Below are 23,129 nucleotides of genomic sequence, written 5' to 3' on the forward strand. Positions count from 1 at the left end.
CGCGGCCTGGCCTGGCAGTGAGGGCAGCGGCCGTGAGGCCAGGCGCCGAGTGGCGGCCACTCCCGGCAGCTTCTTCCCGGGGAGGATTTTTGTAAATTTCACAAAACGGCACGCACTCCAAACCTCAGTGCACATATTATGAGAGTCCCCTTCAAGGTCTCAGCAATCCTTCAGAGCAATCCACCTGGGTAGTAACAGCTACCCCCAGCGCAAGCAAGGACACCAGAAATTCTGACTCACCATCAGGCTTTCTGAGTTCCTCTTCTTGCTGGTGGCCTCTGGGATCCTGCCGGCGTGGGGCACGGGCAGTTCACTCCCTTCCCGCCGCCATGTTTCCTGGACTCTCTGTTTTCCTTTTTCAAAAAGCTCACTCGTCAGAGCATCGGGATCATCAACATGCTGTTGGGGAAGCTTCTGAAGCCTGTCATTTCTTCACCTCTCTTTTCTTTCCTTCTCTAATACTGTGTGCATGTCAAATTGGGACCTGGGACCTTTATACCAGTTTCAGAGGGTGGGATGTCCAAAGTGCAGGTAACATATCTGTTGAAGGCCTTGGTGGTGGTGATGGTGACCCAGGGGTCTCACATGGCAGAAAATTGCAAAGCAGAGAGATATACTTTTTTTTTTTTTTAATGACTATCAAATTTTAATTCTGATTCACCCCTCAAGGTGGATACCATTCTCCCTTGTCATCAGACAGTCTCTTGAGAGAAATGTTTGGGGCAGTTCACTCTCCTGTAGACATTCTTAGGAAGGAAAGGAAGGAGGGCAGACCCAGCATATACCTAGCAAAGAATATACCTAGAAGAAGAATTGCAAAAACAAGTCACAAAGGACCAACAATAGAGGATTGGTTAAATAAATTTTGGTATAGATATAAGATAGTACACAATGACGCCATTAGGAAAGATGTAGTAGAAATATATTTATTGGTGAGTAAATTTTCAGAATATATTCTGTGAAAACAAAGGTGGTATAATCTCATATTTTGTGAAAAAAATATGTGTATACATAGAAAAATATCTGAAAGATATATAAAAAGGTATAAACAGTGGCTGTGTCTGGGGTTGGAATTACAAATAGTTTTTATTTTCATTTACTCCATTTTCCAGTGTTGCTATAATGAATGTGTTTTACATGGCGATAATTTTTATTAAGTGGTAGAGGGCTGAGGAGATGGTAAACAGCCTTAAATGTGTCTTCCACACTCTGCCTTGCCAATGGGACCACAGCATGTATCCCAAAGAAGCAGTCTGTGGCTCGGTGCCTAGCTCAGCATCAGCAGTGTCATCTAGAGCCTGCCTCATTTTCATTCCTCTAATCTGCCATCTTCCTCCCTGTTCCAGGTATTGCAAAATCTTGGCAAAGACCAGTATCCACAACAGTCACTTGAACAAATTGGCACTCGAATTGCCAAAGTTTTAGAAAAGGTAAGTTACCCCACAGGAAAGCTGGAAACTATTACCTACTTTCTAACTTCTCTTCCAGATTATTTGCCCTTAAGTGGCTCTAACATCTTCTGTAGTTACTCAGCAATTGGTGACTAAAGGGATAATGTGAAATAACCCCACTCAGAATGTTTCAATCACTTTTCCATTACTTTTCCTATCACTTAGTATTCTTTTTTGCCTCTTTGCTTACTGTCTGTGGTGAAATTTGCCTAGTCAGTTTTCACTTCTTTACTCCAGCATGGGTATATAGAGGTGGTGGTATTGGAAACCATGGAATCTAGATATATGAAATAAGTCGGGTGTTCTTCTAGTGGTGAAGAATATTTGGCATTTTGGGTAATGGATGGGAAACACATCTTGAAATATCTTTTCTCTTGAAATCATGAAACAAAATATTTACAAAACTGCATTTTAATACAGCCTACAAATATGAAATTGAGAGGCTCTAAGACTACTCATCTACCTCTGCAATATTTGAGTAATGAGGTGTATTTTAAATTTTATTCAATCACTTTATGGTTAAGAATCTCTGTACTTTATTACTGTATAATTTTGAAGAGGTAATAAATATCACACAGTGATTAAGAGAATCAACTCCACTTCGAGTATGAACGTGACAGTGTGAGACAGCAACCTCCTTCCTCTTCTGGATATCACACATGGAAAAACCACCAACAAATCCCATTTGTAATGAAACTAGAGCACAGACTCTTAAAAAGAAAAAAGTAAGGATTGCCAAAAGAGGTTAAGATTGATATAGAAGCCATACAGTATGAATTGTAGCAAAAGTCAGGCAGGGAAAGCAATTTCAGAAAACATCAGCCAAAATTTACTACCTGATGGAACTTTCTACAAATAGCCCAGCCAGGAAAACCCTGAGTAACAGAAACAGAGCAGATACAGCATTGATATAAAAATATAAGAGAACCATAGGAAAGAGGAGCAAAACTTACCAGAGAGTACTCTGCAGAAAAATTTTGTCGTGGAACAGATTACAATTCAGACTAAACTTTTCTCCATGAATTAAAAACCGTATTGAACAATTGCCTTTATGAATAAAGATCACAAAGCTAAAATATAAAAACACAAGTGAGAGATTAGCAATGGATAGAAAAACAGGAGATAGAAAACAAATGCATGAAACTTGAATAGCAAGCCAAACACAGGAAAGAAGCAGAAAAAATGGTCACAGCAATGATGAAAGAATTGAAAGGAGCAGCAAGTAGAATACAGCACAAACGCAGAAAGGGATATACAGGATAGAAATGAGAAAAGTGACCAAGAGAGTTAAAAAGAACTGAAGAGAATATGGGAAGGACATATCTAAAGCTAGATTCAAATAAATAAGACATAACAAGTCTTATTTTATTTCTGTAAAATATATTTAGTAAAAGGCATAATGTGTGCTGGAGAAAACTGATCCTAAACAGTCAGCAGCAACGCTTATTCAAACAAAATTATTCAACTTTAAAAAGAAAAAGTATTCTTGACTTTTACTTCAGACATGACCAATTAGTCTCCCAGAAAGATCCTTCCACTGGAACTGTATCCTACACAGGACATACTTTTTTTGAGTTATTGCTGGTCTCACAGAAGTAGGTCTGTCCCTTGATTCAAAAAACAAAAATGTGAAATGTAAACTAGCTGAGAGCTTGGCTAGAGCTTCAGGAGTCTAGTTTGTCTTGAGGACAGATGCTGATAAACTCTGGGTACTGAACCCTGAGCCAGTGACTGGGGGAGCTGAGCCTCAGATTCTGACATTGAATTGATACAAGTCACGTAAAAACAACTTAAATTAGAAAAACTAAAAAATGAGATAATTGGCTAAAAGAAAGATTTGAAAAGAAAGTAGACACAACATCAGAAAAAATTATAAATACAGCAGATTACTTCCAAATAAAGACAAAACAAGAAGAACACAAGAGCAAATAAACAATGGATAATGCCTTAAGGAAAACAGAAGACAGAAATGAGGAATAGATTTAATCTAGAGAAAATGAAGGAAAAATTAAAGGGATATGAGAAAAAGTGATAGATATAGAAGAAAGGAAAAGAAGACCCAATGCACATATAATAGAAGTCCTGAAAAAGAAACCAAATGACATGGAGCAAATATTAAAAATTATAATTCAAGAAAACATTCCTAAAAGAAAAGACAACATGAAATTACATATTGAAAGGGCAAACCACATACTTGGGAAAACCAATCCAGAATGGTCAACTCTAAGAAATATTCTAGTAAAACTGTGTTTAAAAAGAAGAAAAATGTTCCTTTGGACATTCAGGTAAAATAAAATAAATGTTACCAGATTTTTCAACAGCAATTCTTGATTACAAAAGAAAATGGAGTAACATTTAGGATACTTAAAGGAAAAAAATGTGAGCGAAGGATTTTATGTGCTACCAAATTGACCATTAATATAGAGTACACAGACAAATTGTGATGAACATACAATGAATATTGTTACTGTGAGCCTGTTTTTGAGAAGGCTGTCTACTAAAGAATGAGCTTCAGGCAAACTAAATGACCTTAGCAGCACTGGTATAACAGACTAGTAGCAAGTGTTATGTATTTGTCTGTGGAACCAATACTAAATAATACTAAATACTAAATACTATAAGGATTTAAATACTATAAGGATAGTACTAAATACTGTATAGTAAGAATAGATCTAAATATTATAAGGATAAATACCAATACTAAATACTATAAGAGAGACAGTATTGTATGTAATGGTTTATACTCTGAAAATGTCAGTATAGGACAATTATCAAAAAATGGTGAGAGAATGGGAGAATATATGAAAGGTAAAATAAGCTTACTGATTAATTAATAAGTATTAGTTGGATATTAAAGAACAGTACTTCAGATGCTGGTGGAGAGAAAGGGAAGAAATGTTAGAAAAAGTTAGAAGGTAGTTTCCATATTGTACATAGTAGGAAACCAATAGAATATATCCCAAAAAAGTGTGGAGGAGGGAAGAGTAGTGGTATTATATAAAAGCTTTACTACATTACTATACAGGTAATACAGGCCTCCCTAAATACCAAAAGATAAATTGAAAAGAGACAGTGTGCAAGTAAAACAGACAATATAGTAAAAGAATACACATTCTTACAGACATATTCAGGGACTGAGGACAAACATTTTAATTATATCCATAAACGTAAATGCGCTTTCCTCACCTATTAAAAGAACAAAATTTTCATTTTGGTTAACAAAGCATAATAAAACATTGTATTGTATTCAAAACACACTTAAATAAAATTTAATAAGATTTAAAATAGAAATAAAAGGACGGACAAGGTGTACAGAGCAAATACAAATAAGAGCAAAGTTTGTGATCTTCATAGCTGACAAGGTAAGATTTACATCAAAAAGCTTGAAGTGACAAAGAAATACACTGTAATGCTGAAGACTACAGTTTGTAGTGAAGTTATAATAGTTATTAATATTTTATGTACACTCATGTGCCACATAATGATGTTTCTGTAAATGATGGACCACATATCCGATGGTGAGGCCCTAAGACTATATTGGCTATACCATATAGCCTAAGTGTGTAGTAAGCTATACCATCTAGATTTGTGTAAGTCTACTCTGATGTTCACACAACTAAATCACCTAACAGCTCATTTCTCAGAAAGTATCCCCATCAAGCAACACATGACTATACTCAATAACTCAGAAAAAAATTTCATAAAGGAGAAACTAAAGGAGATTCGGAGAGAAATAGATTAAAATATATCCCAGTAATAGTGGACAAAAAGTTGTAAGGATATAAAAGATCTAATCAGTAAGGCAGATCTTATTAGACATATCAAACTCTGAACTTTGCTAATAGAAAATACACCTTTTCTTCATTTGAACATAGAATATTTATGAAACTTGATTATATCAGGGCAATGAGCAATTCAATTAAATTCCAAAGAAGAAAATAAAAATAGCATTCTCTGACCAGAATGTAAAAAGTAAAATAAAAATTAATAACAAATATAAAAGGCCTTCTACCTGAGCAGCTGCTGAGGCAAAAGAAATGCAAAATAAAATTTAGAATTTTTTTGAAAATAAATGAAAACAAAGTAGTGTGTAGAATAGATCTAAAACAGTTATCAAAGGAAATTTCATAGCATTAAATACTTATATCAGTAAAAATAAAAAAAAGAAAAGATATGAATTAAATACCCAAAAAAACTAAGGGGAAAAAATAAACCAAAACAAAGCAAAAGAAAAGAATTAACAAAGAAAAATTTTACATTAATTGTGTAGAAAATTGATAAAAATAATTCCAAAGTTTATTTTTTGTATATATTGATAAAATAGACAAATTACTAGCTGATGTAATAAAGGAAAGAATTACCCAAATAGAATTAGAAAAATGGAGGAAATAATATCAAAACAGGAAATTTAAAGAATCAGACTACTTTGAAAAAAATAAGAAACAACTATGCATAATTTATGCAGATAAATTTGAAAACCTAGATGAGATAAATATTATTTAAGAGAAATACAACTTACAAAAATTGGCCAAAGGAGAGACAGAGTCTAATTCAAAAAAATTGCCATAGAAGAAATGGTTGGGTTTTTTTTCCAACCAAAAGCTCACTAAAGCCCAGATGACTTCACAGGGGATTTCTAGTAACATTTTAAAACCAAAAAATTCTCAGTGCTGCTGTATTTCAGAGCATCAAAAAAAAGAAAACGTTTATTTTATGAAGTGAATATATCATTGACCCCAAAATATGAAAACATTGTCATTAAGAAAGAAAACTACAAAGCTATTTCTTTTGTCAACATCAATTCAAAAGTGATAAACAAAATATTAGCAAACAGAAACTAATAGCACATTTTAAAAAAACAATACATCATGATCAACAGGCTTTATTTCAGGAATGCAAAATTGGTTCACTGTTTGGAAATCATTAATATAATACTTCATATTGATAAAGGGGAAGAACATGTAATCATACCTATACTTGAAAAAGTATTGGTCATATTCAATACCAACATATTAAGAACTCTAAATTAGGAATTGGTAGGTACTTTTCTTAATATGATAATATATACACACACACACACACACACACACACACACACAAACATCCCTCAGCAGAAAAGCCAGGACTTTACTGGATGCCTTCTAGACGCTTTCCTGCTAAAGTCAACAATAAGACAAGAATGTTCACTGACATGAGTTTGGATGTATTTATGTACAGAAAGAAAACAACTGCATTCCGACTGCCTACGTGTATCCGGTAAGGTCTTATGTCTGGAAAACCCAAAAGAATCCATGGAAAATCAACTACAAAGAATAAGAGAATTTAGTCAAGTAACAGATTAAAAGTTAACACACATATAAAATCAATATTCCAGTTAGGATATAGGTCAAGGTAGGTCATCCATCTTTTGGGGAGAGGAGGGAGGAGGGAGGCAGCTGGCAGGTATGAGGATCCAAACCCTTGACTTTGGTGTTATTAACATCGAGCTCTAACAGACTGAGCTAACCAGCCAGCCCCAGGTCAAGGTAGGTCAGTGCATCGCAGTAACTTAAAAGATAAACTTTTAAGGGCCGGCCCGGTGGCGCACTCGGTAGAGTGCGGCACTTGGGAGTGCAGCGGCGCTCCCACCGAGGGTTCAGATCCCATATAGAGACCAGTCCACTCACTGGTTGAGCGCGGTGCGGGCGCAACACCGAGGGTTGCGATCCCGTTACCGGTCATGAAAAAAGACAAAAAGGAAAAAAAAAAAAAGATAAACTTTTAAAATCATATTTTTAAAGGCATCAGAGAACTATGGATACAATCAGATATGAAAGAACTAAATTGCTAGTGACAGAAGAACCTTTCCAAGGTGAACTGGTGATTGTCAGCTGGTTCACCCCTCCCTGACCCCTGGGGCACTTGTTGATTCTGGGTATAGGCTAAGAATCAGGCTCAGACCAGGGAGAAAGCCAACACTGGGGAAAAGAGAAACCAGTGAAGCTTTTAGCAGTTGCTCAAGGTGAAATTAACAGATTGGAAATCAAACACATGGCCAGTTTTTCTCCAAAGAGCATTTGATTAAAGCTAAGGCCACACAGGAGTCTGGGGAATTAGGCTAAAAACTTTTAAAAGGTACAGTGAAATATCTCTTATACCACACTGCTTAGGAAACAAAGAGATGCTGGGTGACAGAGCCAACTTTAAGCATATGGCTGGTTTTACCCTGGGCTGGGTAATGCTAAAAGGGAAAGTCTTGTAGGGCTGAGAAGACAGACACCCACCAGCCTCTTAATCAAAATCTCTGGAGTGCCACACCTGAGGTACAGGAGGTGGGGGGAGGAGGGAACCCAGTAACAGATTGAATCTTAATAAAACTGAGCCAGCTCCAACCTAACTGGAATGAGTTAATCAATCAACCTCTTACCTAATTTGCCTAATATAATGAAGGGAGAACCTGCCCTGAAGAAGTATAATATTATCTGGAACCTCTGTGGTTCTTTTATACATAAGAATCAGAATACAGTTTTTAAAAAATACTAGCAATGCAAAGAAGCACGAAAATATGGTTGATGACATAGCAAAATACAGACAATAGGAGCAGATAATCCAGATATTTTTGTTAGCAGATGAGGACTTTTAAATAACTACAATTAATATCATGAAAATAAGGGAAAAGATGGAGAAAATAGATTAAAAGAAATATGTTTTCACTAGAGAATAATTATAAAAAAAGAATCAGGTAAACATTATAGAACTTAAAAATACTGTAACAAAAACTCATTGAATGGGTTTAATATCAGATTGAACACATGAGAGCCCAGAATTGGTAAACTAGAAAAATAATGCAAATTGAACCACAGAGAGAAAAAAAGGTGGGGGAGGAAGCTGATAAGAGCATAAGAAACATGATAGAAAAAACTCCAGAGATCTAACATATAATTAGGGTCTCAGAGGTAGAAAAGAGAAATAATGGGGCAGAAGCAATATTTGAAGAAATAGATGAGAATTTTCCAAAATGGATGAAAGATAGCCTACAGATTCTAGAAGCTCAGCAAACCGCAAGCAGGGTAAGTACAAAGAAAAGCACCCATAGGCACAAAACAAGCCACTGAAAAACAAAAGCTTAAGAGCAGTTAAGAGGAAAAATATTCATTTCTGTATCAGTTGTGTTTTGCATACTGCTCTAGAACTTGGTGACATTAAACAGCAGCCAGTTTTTTGTTCACACAGTTCTGCTATCTAGGCTGGGCTCAGCCAGGCACCTCTTCTGCTGGTCTCTCCTGAAGTCACTCATGCTGCTGGGCCTAGACACCCAAGATGACTTCACTCAACATATTTGGTGCTTCTTGGGAAGGCTGGAAGAGGGGGCACTGGCTCCATCTCCACATGGTCTCTCTAGCTCCATGTGGTCTCTTCAGCACAGTAGCCAGTACATGATGGCTTAGGGCTCCAAATGGGTGAAAACAGAATCTGCCAGGCTTCTTAAAGCCTAGGCCAGGAATCCGGGAAATAGTATAGCATAATTTCTAGTGCATTCTTATTGGTCAAAGCAAGTAATCACAAAGCCAGCTAAGATTGAAGGGAAGGGACAGGACTTCTCTTCTTGATTGGGCATGGGCAGTAAGAGGGGCAGCAAAGAATTTGGGGGCATCTTTAATTTACCCGAGTCTTCCTTCTGGCCACAAATGGTTTAAATTCCTCCCCTGGGCAAAATATACTCACTTCCTCCCAAGATTGCCAAAATCTTATCTAATTATGGCATCAGGCTCAGTCTATTTATATGTAAGGAAGAGGCTCCTCAGGTACAGCTTCTCTTGATCTGAGACCTATAAATTAAGAAAAAGTAATCTGCCCCATCTATCCCCACCCCCAGCCTACATAGGTATGGCAGGGGTGGGATATCACATTAGTTTAAGAGATGAAATGAAAGGCATGTAGCAATCCCACGGCAATTCTGAAATATACCTGGCCATATGTCACCAATTCGCCCAATTCCAAGGGTAGAGAATAATCCTTGCTTAGGATCTATTGTGGTTCCCTGGAGTTGGTTCCCTAGTCTGTTTCACAGCTCTTGACTTTTCTCTCTGAGCCGTCTTTTCTTTTCCATAAGAAATGTCCCATGTTTGTAGCTGAATAGCTTTCTCAGTCTGCTTCCTGCCTATCTCTATCCCTTTCAATCCAAACTGAGACAACTTTAAAAAACATTGTGGATTTTCAAATTATAAACCATTCCATCAGATTTCTTCAAGAAGGCTCCTATCTACTTTGAATATGGATCAGGGACAATACCTTTAATATTCTTAGATGCCATTTATCTGACTGAGAGTGTCTGCTGGGCCATTGGCTTAAATCTTTCTGAAGTAGTAATAACAGGGTCTTACTACCATGCCCCTGATTTTATCTTGACCTTGAGGCAATATTTTACTGGCAGCACCTGGATTTGACTTTTGTTTTTTATAACTTCAAAACTTTTTGCTGACTGAAGAAGCTGGTCATGAGAAAGTTTTATTTTCTAACGTTGCAGGTCCCAGGTTGGAAGTATTTTTCTCTAAATTCCACCTGAAAAACTGCACAGTTCCTTGTTTAGTTCTTCCCTCTCTTAATTCCTTATTATAGATGGTTATAAAAAAAAAAAAAAAAGAATTTGTCACTTTCAGCATTCTTCCTGGAAATCTTCTTAGCCAGATCCAAAACTTCAGTAGGTATTTTTTCTATTTACCAAGATAGAGCCTCCCCACTTGTTTTGCCAAGAGATAACATGCCTTCTCTCCAGCCTCCAGTAGCAACTTCCTCAGTTGCTTTTCCAGCTTCCATTAATAGTCTCATGCTGCTCTTTCAGCAAATTTCTATAACCCATTCCCAAAACCAGTGCCACATGTTTTAAGTTTCTGTCATGGAAAACCTCCATTCTAATACCAAATACTATTTCTGTTATCTATTTCTACCTAACAAACCACCCTAAAATTTACTAGCTTAAAAACAAAACTGTTCTTTGCTCAAGAGTCTGCAGTATGAACTAGACTCAGCTGGGCATTTTCTTCTGACCTCACCTGGAGTCGTTCATGCAACTGCAGATATGTGGAGATTCCACTGGGCTATAGCCATCAAAAATGGCTTTACTCAAATGTCTGGTGCCTTAGCTAGGGTGGCTGCAATAGCTGGGGCACAGCTAGTAATCTTCTCTCCATGTGGTCTCTCCAGCAAAATAGCTGGACCTTTTTAGATGATGGTTCAGGGCTCCAAGCAGGAGGAAGCAAAATATCCAGGCCTCTTAAAGCCTATGCAAGGAACTGGAGCAGCACTACTTACATCCATTCTATCTGTCAAAGCGAGTTCCAGGGCCTGCTCAAAATTAAGGGCAGGGGAAATATCGTCCACCTCCTAGTAGTGACAAAGATGTGTGGCCCAGTATTAACCTGAAATTATAACCTACAAAAGAAAAACTATTATGTTTTTAGTTTTAAATCAACTAGAATTATGAAATTAATATATAGTATTATGAAAACATTAATTAAATAGACATTTCTAATTATCAATTACTATTTTTTCAATGAATTTAATATATTGTCTTTAATATCATACATGTTTGTGTTGTGTGCTCAGTTCAACAAAAATAAAGTTTTATATAGTTCTGACCAAAAAAAAAATGTGTGCCCATCTTTAATCTACCCCAGTTACCTTCACAGTTGCAACAATGAGACTAATAGCTTCTCAACAAAAATGATGGAAACCAGAAGCCAGTGTAACAACATCTTTAATGTGCTGGAAGAAGAAAACTGCTTGCCTTGAATTCTATGCCAGCAAATAATCAAATTAAGGTGAAATAAAGATGTGTTTAAAGAAACAAAATTGAGAGAATTTGGCACTAGTAGGCCTACACCGAAATAAAAATTAAAGGGAGTTCTTCAGAAAAACGACCCAAGATAGAAATATGGACACGCCAAAGGGAATGAAGAACACTGGAAGGAAAAATATAAATGAATTGTAACTGTGCAAGATAATAGTTATAGCACCCTGAGGAGTTTCAGTTTTATGTGTATATAAATTCATGGTAATAATAACATAAATGATGGGAAGGAAGTAAATGGAATTTAAAAGTCCTAAGGCTTAATTAGTATCAGCCAAGTTGTAAAGTAATCATTTGCATTGGCTTTAATAACTAAGAATGCATATTTTAAGCTCTAGGCTAACTACTAAAAATTATTTTTAAATGTAACTTAATAGAAGGAAAATGGAATAATATAAAACATTTGATTAATCCAAAGGAAGTCAAGAAAGGTAAAGGCACATAAATATAGAACACAAATAGTAAAATAGTAAATATAGACTCAAGTACATTAGTAGTTGAGTGCAAAAAGACTGTAATTAAGAATTAAATGTAGACTGGATTTTTTTAAAACCTAACTATATGCTGCTTACAAGAGAAACACTTTACATATTAGAATACAAAAAGGATGAAAAATACAAGGATGGAAAATAATATATCACGCAAACAATAATGAAAGAAATTTGATATTGCTACACTTTCATCAAAAAAGTGAACTTTTTTTTCTTTTTTTTAATTGAATCATAATTGATTATACATATTTTGGGGATCCAGTGTTGACATATGTTGATCAAATGAATATTATTAGTATGTATATTGTTACAAATCATACTTATTCTTTATGCCCCTTGTCCAATCTCTCCCCATCCCCCAGAAAAAGTAAACTTTAAAGTAAGAAGCATTATTTGAGTTAAAGTGGTATATCTCATAATGATAAAAGGATCTGTGATAGGCTGAATAATAGCCCCCAAAAGATATCCACGTCCTAATCCCTGAAACCTGTGAAAGCTGCCTTGTAGGGCAAAAAATGACTTTACAGATAAAATTAAGAATCTGGCAATGGAGAGATTATCCTGGTTAGCCAGGGGGGTACTAAATCCAGTTGCATGTATCCTTATGAAGGAGGTGGCAGAGAAGGATTTAACAAAGAAGAGGAGAAGATAATGTGACCATAGAGAGATTGAAATGATGTGGCCACAAGCCAAGGAATGCCAGCAGCCACCAGAAACCAGAAGAGGAATGAAACAGGTTCTCCTCTAAATCCTCAGGAGGGAACACAACCATGCAGACACATTGATTTTGATCCAATGATATTGATTTCGGACTTCTTGCCTCCAGAGCTGTAAAAGAATACGTTTCTGTTGTTTTAAACCATCAAATATGTGTTAATTTGTTATAGTAGCCATAGGAGACTAATACAGATTTAATTCACAAGGCAGATAATGCTCCATAAATTATATGTACTCAATAACATAGCTTAAAATATGTAACATAAACATTGACATATATAAAAGAAGAAGCAGACATATTCCCAATCCAAATAGATTTTAACACATTTCTTGTAGTAGGTGATAGAACAAGCAGACAAAAAATTAACACAATTACAAACCCAACTTTAATTGACATATACAGAGCACTGCACCAAACAGTGACAAAATTGACATTCTTTTTAAGTGCACAGGAAGGAACATTTATCATATGTAGACATTTAAAGTGACTAAGCCATAGAGAAGTCCTCAGCAAATTTCCAATGATTGAAATTATTTAGGGCCAGCCCGGTGGCGCACTGGAGAGTGCGCTGCTTGGGAGCACGGCGGCGCTCCCGTGGAGGGTTCGGATCCCATGTGGAGACCAGTTCCCGCTCACTGGCTGAGCGTGGTGCGGGCGCAACACCGAGGGTTGCGATCCCGTTGCCAGTCCCCGGTATGGGCGCAACACTGAGGGTTGCGATCCCATTACCGGTCAGTAAAAAAGAGACAAAAATGAAAAAAAAAAAAAATGAAATTATTTAGCATATGTGTCTGACCAAAGTAGGTTAAGCTAGAAATTAGTAACGTTACCATAGAAAAATAAATAGCATTCATATGAAGACACAAGAGAATTAAAAAAGAAAATACCATAGGCAAACCTTTCTTAAAATCTCCAGAACCTAAGTGAGGAAAAACATAAAACACTTCTGAAAGATTCAAAAATGTCTTGAACAAATGGAAAGATTTAACTTGAATGTAATGTCCCAGCATCATAATACTGTCAGTTCTCTCCAATTTGTCATTTTAATGCAGTAGCAGTAAAAATGCCCTGTTTTTTTCTCTGTTGCTATACAAGCTAAGTGTAAGTTGATTTGGAAGAACATACAAGCAAGAATAATTAAGCAAACTATGAAAAAGAAGAACAGTGGGAGAAGATGAGGATTTAACTTTATAAGACATTAAACATACTCAATGAAGTCTTTAATTAAAGCAGTTTGATATTGGTACATAAATACACAGACTAATGGGGAAAAATAGAAAACTAATTGCATATGGCAGTTTTCTATATTATTAAGGTAGCATCTCATCAGTGAGGTGAAATGCATGTTTTAATGCTAGATGGGGGAGAAGATAAAATTAGATTCATTTCTTCCACTGAACACCAAGCTAAATTTTAAGTGGTTGAGAGATTTAAATAAATGTAAAAAATGACCTCATACAAGTACAAATAGAATATGTGAGAATTCCTCTATAACCTGAATGTAGGGAAATTTTCCTGATTGACTAAAATTCACACACAATAAAGAAAAAGATAACTAAATAAAATGACATAAAAATTTTAAATTGCATAATTAACAGTGAAAAGGCAGCCTACAAAATGGGAGGAAATATTTGCAAATCATATATCTTATAAAGGGCTAATATCCAGAATATATAAAGAACTACAACTTACAACAACAATAAAACAAATAGCCTAATGTTATGCACAAAGAACTTAAACAGACATTTCCCCAGAGATGATATATAAGTGGCCAATGAGCATATGAAAAGATGCTCAACACTACTAATCATCAGGGAAATGCAGATCAAAATTACAATTAGGCTGGCTGATTAGCTCAGTTGGTTAGAGCGCAGTGTTGATAACACCAAAGTCAAGAGTTTGGATCCCCATAACAGCCAGCCAAGAAAAAAAATCACAATGGGATATCAACCCACACCCATTAGGATGGCTACTATAAAAAAAGTAAAATAAATTAACAGGTGTTGGCAATGATGTGGAGAAATTGGAACCCTTGTGCACTGTTGTTGGAAATGTAAAATGGTGCAGTTGTTGGTTCCGCCGCCAGCCAACCCGAACAGCCCCAGCCTCGTTATCAGTCTTTCCCTAGGTGTCCCTTCTGCTGGGCGAGCAGATGGCCCGGATTCCTCTTTCCTTCCAGTCCCCGTTGGAAGGAGATGGGGAAAGAGAGCCGCGAAGAGAGGTGAGCACAGCCGCCGGCTCCAACCAGCCCGTTAGAGGACACTCAGACACGGCGGGGGTTTTGTCGAGCAGTTCCGTTTATTATCACACAAGCACTTGCTTTTAAAGGCAGATGGGGAAGGGAGGTTTTTACATCCTCCAATCAGCTTAAAGGTTACGAGAGCATGCATCCTGTCTCAATGCCTAGCTATTGAAGCACGAATTTGGCCAATAAGGGCTAAGGCAAGGTTCCCGCAGACACTCCCACCCTACTTCCTCCCTGCGCCAGCTTAGGCTGCCACATTAATATGCCCTTGTGGGCCCATAATGGAGCCGCTTGTAATGTCACTTAAGGTGGCATTAGTTTTTAAGGCCCGACAGTGCAGTCACTACAGAAAACAGTATCATAGTTCCTCAAAAAATTAAAAATAGAATTACCATATGATCCAGCATTTTACTTTTGGGTATATATCCAAAAGAATTGAACTCAGGATCTCAAAGAAATATTTTCACACCTATGTTTATAGCAGTACTATTCACAATAGCCAAGAGGTAAAAGCAACCCAAGTGCCCGTCAACAGATGAATGGATAAACAGAATGTGGTATATACCTACAATGGATTCAGCATTAAAAAGAAAGGAAATTCTGACACATGCTACAACATGGATGAATCTTGGGGAATTATGCTAAGTGACATAGGCCAGTCACATAAAGACAAATAATGATTCCACTTACATGAGGTATCTAGAGTAGTCAAATTCATATAGACAGAAGGTAGAATGGTGGTTACCAGTGACTGGAAGGAAGGGATTGTGGAAAGTTGTTTAATGCATAAAAAGTTTCAGTTTTGCCAGAAGAAAACATTCTGAACATTGGTTGCACAACAATGTGAATATACTGAACACTACTGAACTGTAGAAATGGTTAAGATGATTAATTTTATGTTATGAGTTTTTTAGTACAATAAAAAACTATCAGATTAGATAGCAGAACAGATGATTAGTCATAGCAGAAAAGATGAAAGACAGCCAAGACAGGTTTTTAGAAGATATCCAAACTGAAGCATAAAGACATAAAGGAATTTAGGGATTGGAGGTAGGTGGCAAGGGGGCAATAGACAAGAAATAAAAAACAGGACACATCCAAAAAAAAAAAAGTCCAACATATGGAATCCTGAGAGAAGAGAAGAGACAGCGGATTAGGAGCAATGTTTGAAGAGGTAATGGCTAAAAATTTTCTAAAAATGATGAAAGACATTATTCCACAGAGGCAAGAAAGTCTGTGACTCACAAACATAAATACAAAAGCCCCACTAGAACATCATAGCAAACTGCTGAAAATAAAAGACAAAGAATAAAATCTTAAATGAAGATAGAGGAAAAAAATGTCACTTTTAAATGAACAACAGTAAGACTGACAGCAGGAACAGTAGATCCAGGAGGCAAAGGAATGGCGTATCAATTGCTGAAAGAAAACACTGCCAACCTAGAATTCTGTACCCTGCAAATATCCTTCAAAAAATGAAGTGAATAAAAAAATCACTGTGTGTGGTATTGGCAAAAAGATAGACAAATAGATCAGTAGAACAGAATAGGGAAGCTAAGAATAGACCCGTACATATATGGTCAAGTGATTTTTTACAAGAGTATCACAGCATTTCAATGGGGAAAGTAAAATATCTTCAACAAATATTTCTGCAACAACTGGATATTTGTACAGAAGAAGCGGGGGGAAACCCCAACCCATACCTCACATCACCCACAAAAATCAACTTGAGATGAATCATAAATGTAAACATAAAAGTAAAGCTAAAACAATAAAGCTACCAAAACAAAATAAGAGATTATTTTCAAAAGTTTGGTGTAGGCAAAGATTTCTTAGAGTGCATGAGCTATACCAGAGAAAATTGATAAATTGGACTTCATCAAAGTAAAACTTCACTTCAACAGACATGTAAGAAAATAGACAAGACAAAGATCAGGAGAAAATATTTACAACATATGTATCTGACACAGGATTTGAGTCCAGAATATATAAAGAACTCCTACAACTTAGTAATTTTAAAAAATACAGTGCAGTTTTTAAGAGGCTGAGTCTTGTGAATAGACATTTCATAAAAGAAGATATGCAGATGTCTAGTAAGTACATTTAAAAAGTGCCCAACATATTCGTTATCTTGAAAGGGAAAATAAAACCACAATGAAATACCATTTACACACCCTCTAGAAGGGCTAAAATGAAAAAGATTGATAACTAATGTTGGAGAGGATGTAGAGAAATTAGAACTCTCACACATTGCTAGTGGGAGTGTAAAATGGTACAGTTATTTTGGAAGATAGTTTACTAAAAAGTTGTGCATACATGATGCAGTAATTTTGCTGCTAGATATTTATCAAAGAGACATGAAAACATATGTCCACAAAATACTTGTTGAAAAAATGTTCACAGTAGCTTTATTCATAGTAGCCAATAAAACTGGAAACAATGAGATGCCCATCAAAAGAAGAATAGATAAACAATGATGTATTCATACAATGGATACTGTCCAGCAAGAAAGAACCAACATCCACAGCATGGTTGAATCTCAAAAATGTTATGCTAACAAAAGAAGTTAGACACAAAATAGAGCATAGTGTATGATTCCAGCTATATGATATTCTAGAATAGACAAAATTAACCTATCATGATAGAAATCAGATCAGTGATTGCTCCGTGGGGGAAAGTATTGACTGGGAAGGAGAATGAAAACTTTCTGGAGTGTTGGATATTTCTGGGTCTTTAAGTTAATAATTTTAGTACAGAACCCAAACTTCAGAGTACATTAGAATCACCTGGAGGGCTTGTTAAAAAAATTGTTGGGGGGCCGGCCTGGTGGCGCACTCGGTAGAGTGCGGCACTTGGGAGCGTGGCGGCGCTCCCGCCGAGGGCTTGGATCCCATATAGAGACCGGTCCGCTCACTGGCTGAGCGCGGTGCGGGCGCGACACCGAGGGTTGTGATCCCGTTACCGGTCACGAAAAAGAGACAAAAAAAAAAAAAAATTGTTGGGCCTCTCTGATCCAACTTCCTTATTCAGTAGGTGTAGGGTCAGGCTTGAGAATTTTTGTTTCCCATAAGTTCCCAGATAATACTGGGTGATACTGCTGTCTGAGGACCACAGTTTGAGGCCAGTGCCTTAGTATAGGGCAGTGACAAAGAGGCAAAAGCACCACTTTCCCATTCACCATTGACAAAAGAACAAGGACCTCTGTATTCTCTTGGCTTCAACTTTTAAAACAGTCATTATCCTTTATTACATCTTCAGAAGCGTGTCTCTATGCATCTCCTTAGGGAGTTTTTGAATTTGCATTGCCACTAATTATCACTGTTAGCAGATGACATTGATCAGACTCCATTTTAGAGTTAAATTGGGCATGCACTATAAGAACCCTCAGACACTGCTCAGGTTACAGCTGAGGTTGCTCTCTACAACATGGAGCTAGAAGCCTTTTCAAAGGTTCCCCCCGTGGCCCCAGATTTGCACCAAGTTGTTGCCGTTGTCACCTCAATCAATTTGTACATCAGGTTACCACATAGTCCTATTTGACCTTGTGGATTAATGCAGAGTAGTTCTCCCATTTATGTCCCCCAATCCCCAGGTGCAGACTCCTGGACACTACTCAGTGCTGATTGGATCAGCAGCCAGCCTAACTTGGTCAGAGCCAACCCAGCTGCTCCATCACCTTTGTCCAATCACAGACCCAGTAAAAAACATGGAATCTCAAGCTTAAATGCTTGTCTTCTCCCCACTCCCAGCCAGGCATCAATGCCTAGTTTGGCCCAAATGTAGCTGGGTTTCTGATCAGGTTCATTTCATGGCCAGTGGAGAAGAGTGGGTAGTTTCTTTCAGCATAAGTTTGTCTCCAGCTTTCATTCTTTTCCACAAGGGGAAGATTTATCCCCTGTCACACTTTGCAAAGCTTTTACTATCAAATCAAGAAGGTTGGCCCCCACTGAGGCATTAGTATCAGCATCTCTCTCCCCATGCCATTTATATTATAGTGCCTTGGCTATATTAAACTAAGGATATGAAAGTTCATTCCACTGCTGACACTACTCTGCAATGTTACTCCCAGTGGTTTTAGAACTAGCTGGTAGATAATTCACCCTCACACAACTCAATAGGCCTCTTGAGGTCTTGCATTCCCTCAGAAGGATATAGAACAGGAAAGATAGCAAGACAGATGTGCAGCTTTTCATGTGTTTCTCCGAGTCCCCAAAGCTGTCTGGCAGCAGCCCCCAGGAGCTATTCTCTGCCCTTCCCCACAAGTGACAGCTTGGGAGCAAGGAATCAAGACCGTATGTGTGGGTGCGGGAACAACCATGGCTTTGAAATCTCAGTTTCCATATAGGAAATGATACTTCTTATAACAGTCCGTTGAGCCTAGAATCCAGGGGTTCCAGCAAGGGACAAGAAATATCACACTTGGGAAAGCCTAGAGCTGCGACTTTATACCGAGTCATCCACAGTCCGTCCAGTCAACTTGCAGTTTACCAGTCAGGTCATCCTTACCATACAATGTTGCCTAGTAACACAGGTGACATTCTCCCTTTATTAGGTTTTCATGGGAACATAGCTAAGAAATTAACATGAGATCAACTTCCTATGAGTATTCATGAATAAATTGTTAGGTTTTAGCATTATCAAAAAGGGAATAAAATTAATAACATATATTGTCTGTAATAAGTTGAAGAAGTTGCAGTCTCTAGGCTAACCACTAAAACAACAGTAAAAGAATGTATGATTAAGGGAAAATGGAATAATAAAAAACATTTGGTTAATTCAATAAAGAGACAAGAAAGGAGGATAAAGGAATATAAAACAGATGGGTGAAATAGAAGGTAAATCATAAGGTGATAGAGGTAATCCCAATATATCAGTAACCATAATAAATACAAAAGAACTAAGTATTCCAGTTAAAGTACTAAATTACCAGACAGAGTTAAAAAGGTGGACCCATTACATGCTTTTTAAAAGTAACACACCTTAATATAAGATATAAAACAGTTGAAGTTAAACAAGGATAAAAGATATACCATGCAAACACCAATCAAAGGAAAACTGGTGTAGCTATAGTAATATCAGACTATGGAATTTAAGGCAAAGCATTACTACAGGTAAAGACAGATATTTCTTAATAATAAAGTGGTCAGTTCACCAGGAATATAGAAAGCTGTAAATCTATATGCAGCCAATAGCATAGTTTCAAATTCTGTAAAACAAGCATTAAACATTGATAGATCTAAAGTGAAATAAGCCAGGCACAGAAACAGAAATACCAAATGTCCTAACTCTTGAGTGGGAACTAAAAAATAAATGAAAGAAAGAAAGATACAACAATCACAATAGTACGTTGAACTTTCAAAAGGAGAGAATAGAACTGTGGTTACCAGAGGTAGGAAAGGGAGATGGGGAGGAGTGAGGAATTGGTAAAGGACCACAAAAAATGATTACATTGTCTAATGGTAAATATAGTAATTATCCTGATTTGAGCATTACACATTGCACACAGATATTGATATTCAACTCTGTACCCTACAGATATGTACAATCAGTTATGTTATGTAAAAAATTAAACATTGATCTAATAGAAGAAATAAATGAATCAGCAATCATAGTAGTCTTAACATACATCTCAATAGGTGATAGAATTAAACAAAAAAATCAGTAAAAATATAAAATGTCTTACTAATAAACAAACTTGACCTAACTGAAATTTATATAACGTTGTTTTCAACTATAACAAACTACTCATTTTTAAAAATGCATACAGAACATTTACTGTGTTGATAATAAGCTAAGTCATAGATTAGGCATCAACTAATTTTAAAACATTGAAATTATTTAGAATATATTTTCTGACCAAAGTGAAATTAAACTAAAAAAAGATCAAAGACAAAAGAATAGATAGAAAATTCCCATATTTTGGTAACATTATGCAGTATACCTCTAAATAATTCATGGGTCAATGAAAAGAGCATTAAAAAAATAGAAAACATTTTTAAATGGACGATAATAAAGATAATGGCATATTAAAACTTGTGGGATTCAGCTAAAGCAGTGCTTGAGGGAAATTTATAGCCTAAATGGATATATTAGTTTAAAAAAGAAAGAGGGGAAGGCTGAAAGTCAGTGATTGTATGCTCTATCTAAAAAAACTGGAAAAAGAACAAATCAGAACTACACTGAAATATTTCTTACCCATCATGGCAAAATTCAGTTTCAAGAAGACACTGTTGGTTAGGTTGTCAGTAAACAAGCACTGTCATACCTTCCCGGTGGAAATGCAAAATAGAATAACCTCTGTGGAGAAGAATTGACTATATCTAGCAAAATTATACATTCATTTACCCTTTTAGCCAGCAATACTACTTTCAGTAATCTTTCCTAAAACTACACTGGCAAAAAAATTAAAACAAAAATACCTATAAAAGAGGCTTCTTGTAGTGTGATTTGTAATAACAGACTGGAAACAAACCAAATGCCCAGCAGTAGGGGACTGATTGGATAAAAAAGTTTCCCGTGAATATTCATTGTGTGAACATCTGCACAGTGGAGGCTTCTGCAGCTGTCAAAAAGAACAAGGGCTGTAAACTTCTATGGAGTAATCTTCAGGATATATCAAGTGGGAAAGAAAAAGTGGAAAAAGTAGTATCTTAGGTTACTGTATCTTTTTTAAAAAAAAAAATGGCAAGGGGAGTGGTAATATATAGAGAGAAACAAAGATATTAAAAAATGGAAGACTAAATCTTAATATTTTTAAACAGTTTCCCATAGAAGGAAGAAGACAATATGTTGGGGAGAGCAGGGAATGAAGCTAGATTTCCTTGAATCCACATTATTTTTTCAGTTTGAGTTTAGAACCAAATAAATATTTTGCATAATTACAAAAAATAAATTTTAATAAGTCAATTCCTAATTAAAAGTAAAATGAGCCTCACTATGTATTTAGTTGGAGGTATAACCACATCAAAAGGAAGTATTACAAGTTACTTTAAAACACAATTATTTGACTGTATGTTTCTAGTAGGATTTACCCTAAGAACAAAAGAAAATCTTATACTATTTTCAATTATGCTATTGTTAATAATATTGATAACGTTCTTCTGAGCTTGTTGGTGTATGTATTGAGAAATAAATGAGTAATTATGTTGGTATTGAGAACTGGAATTTTTGGTACAGATCAAAGGAGGTACGTATGTGAGAATGATGATGTTAAGTAAACATCTACATGGATGTCCCAAATTGGAAATATTAGTAAGAAATTCTGATGCGTTTTATCTTTTTTTTTTTTTTTTTTTTTTCCATCTGGCTGGTAACAAATGATTAGGTAAATTTAAAAAGCAAATTGGCACATCTTAAATGGTACGTATGTGAGAATGATGATGTTAAGTAAACATCTACATGGATGTCCCAAATTGGAAATATTAGTAAGAAATTCTGATGCGTTTTATCTTTTTTTTTTTTTTTTTTTTTGCCATCTGGCTGGTAACAGGAATCCGACTGCTTGACCTGGCTGTTATCAGCTGTTTTCTCATATTTTAAATATGCATTTCCTGACTTTATTTGCTGAAAAGACTAGAAGCAGTGACTGGCCCAGTACTAATAAGCACCCTTAGTGTACAGATTGTGATCTTTAGGTACCATTTTACCACTAAAAGGAACTAGGTTTCCTTGGAGAAATAACTTCTACCAAGTCTGGGAAAGCACGAAACCTCCTGAAGACAACAAAGGTGGTTTCAAAAGAATTCGGAGCCAACTTAAATAAGCTCCCATTGGCCAAAGATGGGATGATTTGAGCAACAAGAGGATAATAAGTGCAATGGATGAAAGCCGTCATATGTTTAAACTACTAAATTCACTATGATAAGGGCTGGCCAGTTAGTTCAGTTGGTTAGATCATCGTCCTGATAACACCAACGTCCAGGGTTTGATACCAAGCAACCACCAAAAAACAAACAAACAAAAAAATTCACTATGATTTTGTCTTGTAGGATGCATGGGAACAGCTTGTTTTTTTAAATGTAAATACAGACGTGCTGCATAATGACATTTTGATCAACAAAAAAATGCATATACTACAGTGATCCATAAGATCTCGCCTAGTGACATTGTAGCTGTCATAACATAATAGCGCAGTGTAGGAACAATAGGCTATGCCGTATAGCCTAGGTGTGTAGTGTACTATACTGTCCAGGTTTGTGTAAGAACACTTTATGATATTCACATAATGATGAAATCGCCTAAAAACACATTTGTCAGAATGTATCCCTGTCATTAAACAAGGTATGACTGTAACAAGAAAGCAATAATCATGTATCCTTCCTTCCTAAATTAACTGTACTTTTGGGTAAACAAATAATTGATGACAGAAAGTCTCTCTTTATAGGGATATTCCAAC

The 23,129-nt window shown here is 36.3% G+C and overlaps 1 protein-coding gene across 2 annotated transcripts in view; it reads left to right on the forward strand.

Annotated features, from left to right (window-relative positions):
- Positions 1-23,129, forward strand: part of TTC17 (tetratricopeptide repeat domain 17) — a 131,373-nt gene that overhangs the window by 95,822 nt on the left and 12,422 nt on the right. For both annotated transcript variants that reach the window (XM_008575809.1, XM_008575808.1), the window contains one exon: positions 1,347-1,430. In XM_008575809.1, coding sequence (XP_008574031.1) covers positions 1,347-1,430 — 84 coding nt within the window. The remainder of the gene's footprint in view (positions 1-1,346; positions 1,431-23,129) is intronic.

This window comes from Galeopterus variegatus, unplaced genomic scaffold (assembly GCF_000696425.1).
Source record: "Galeopterus variegatus unplaced genomic scaffold, G_variegatus-3.0.2 Scaffold1241, whole genome shotgun sequence".
Lineage (NCBI taxonomy): Eukaryota > Metazoa > Chordata > Mammalia > Dermoptera > Cynocephalidae > Galeopterus > Galeopterus variegatus.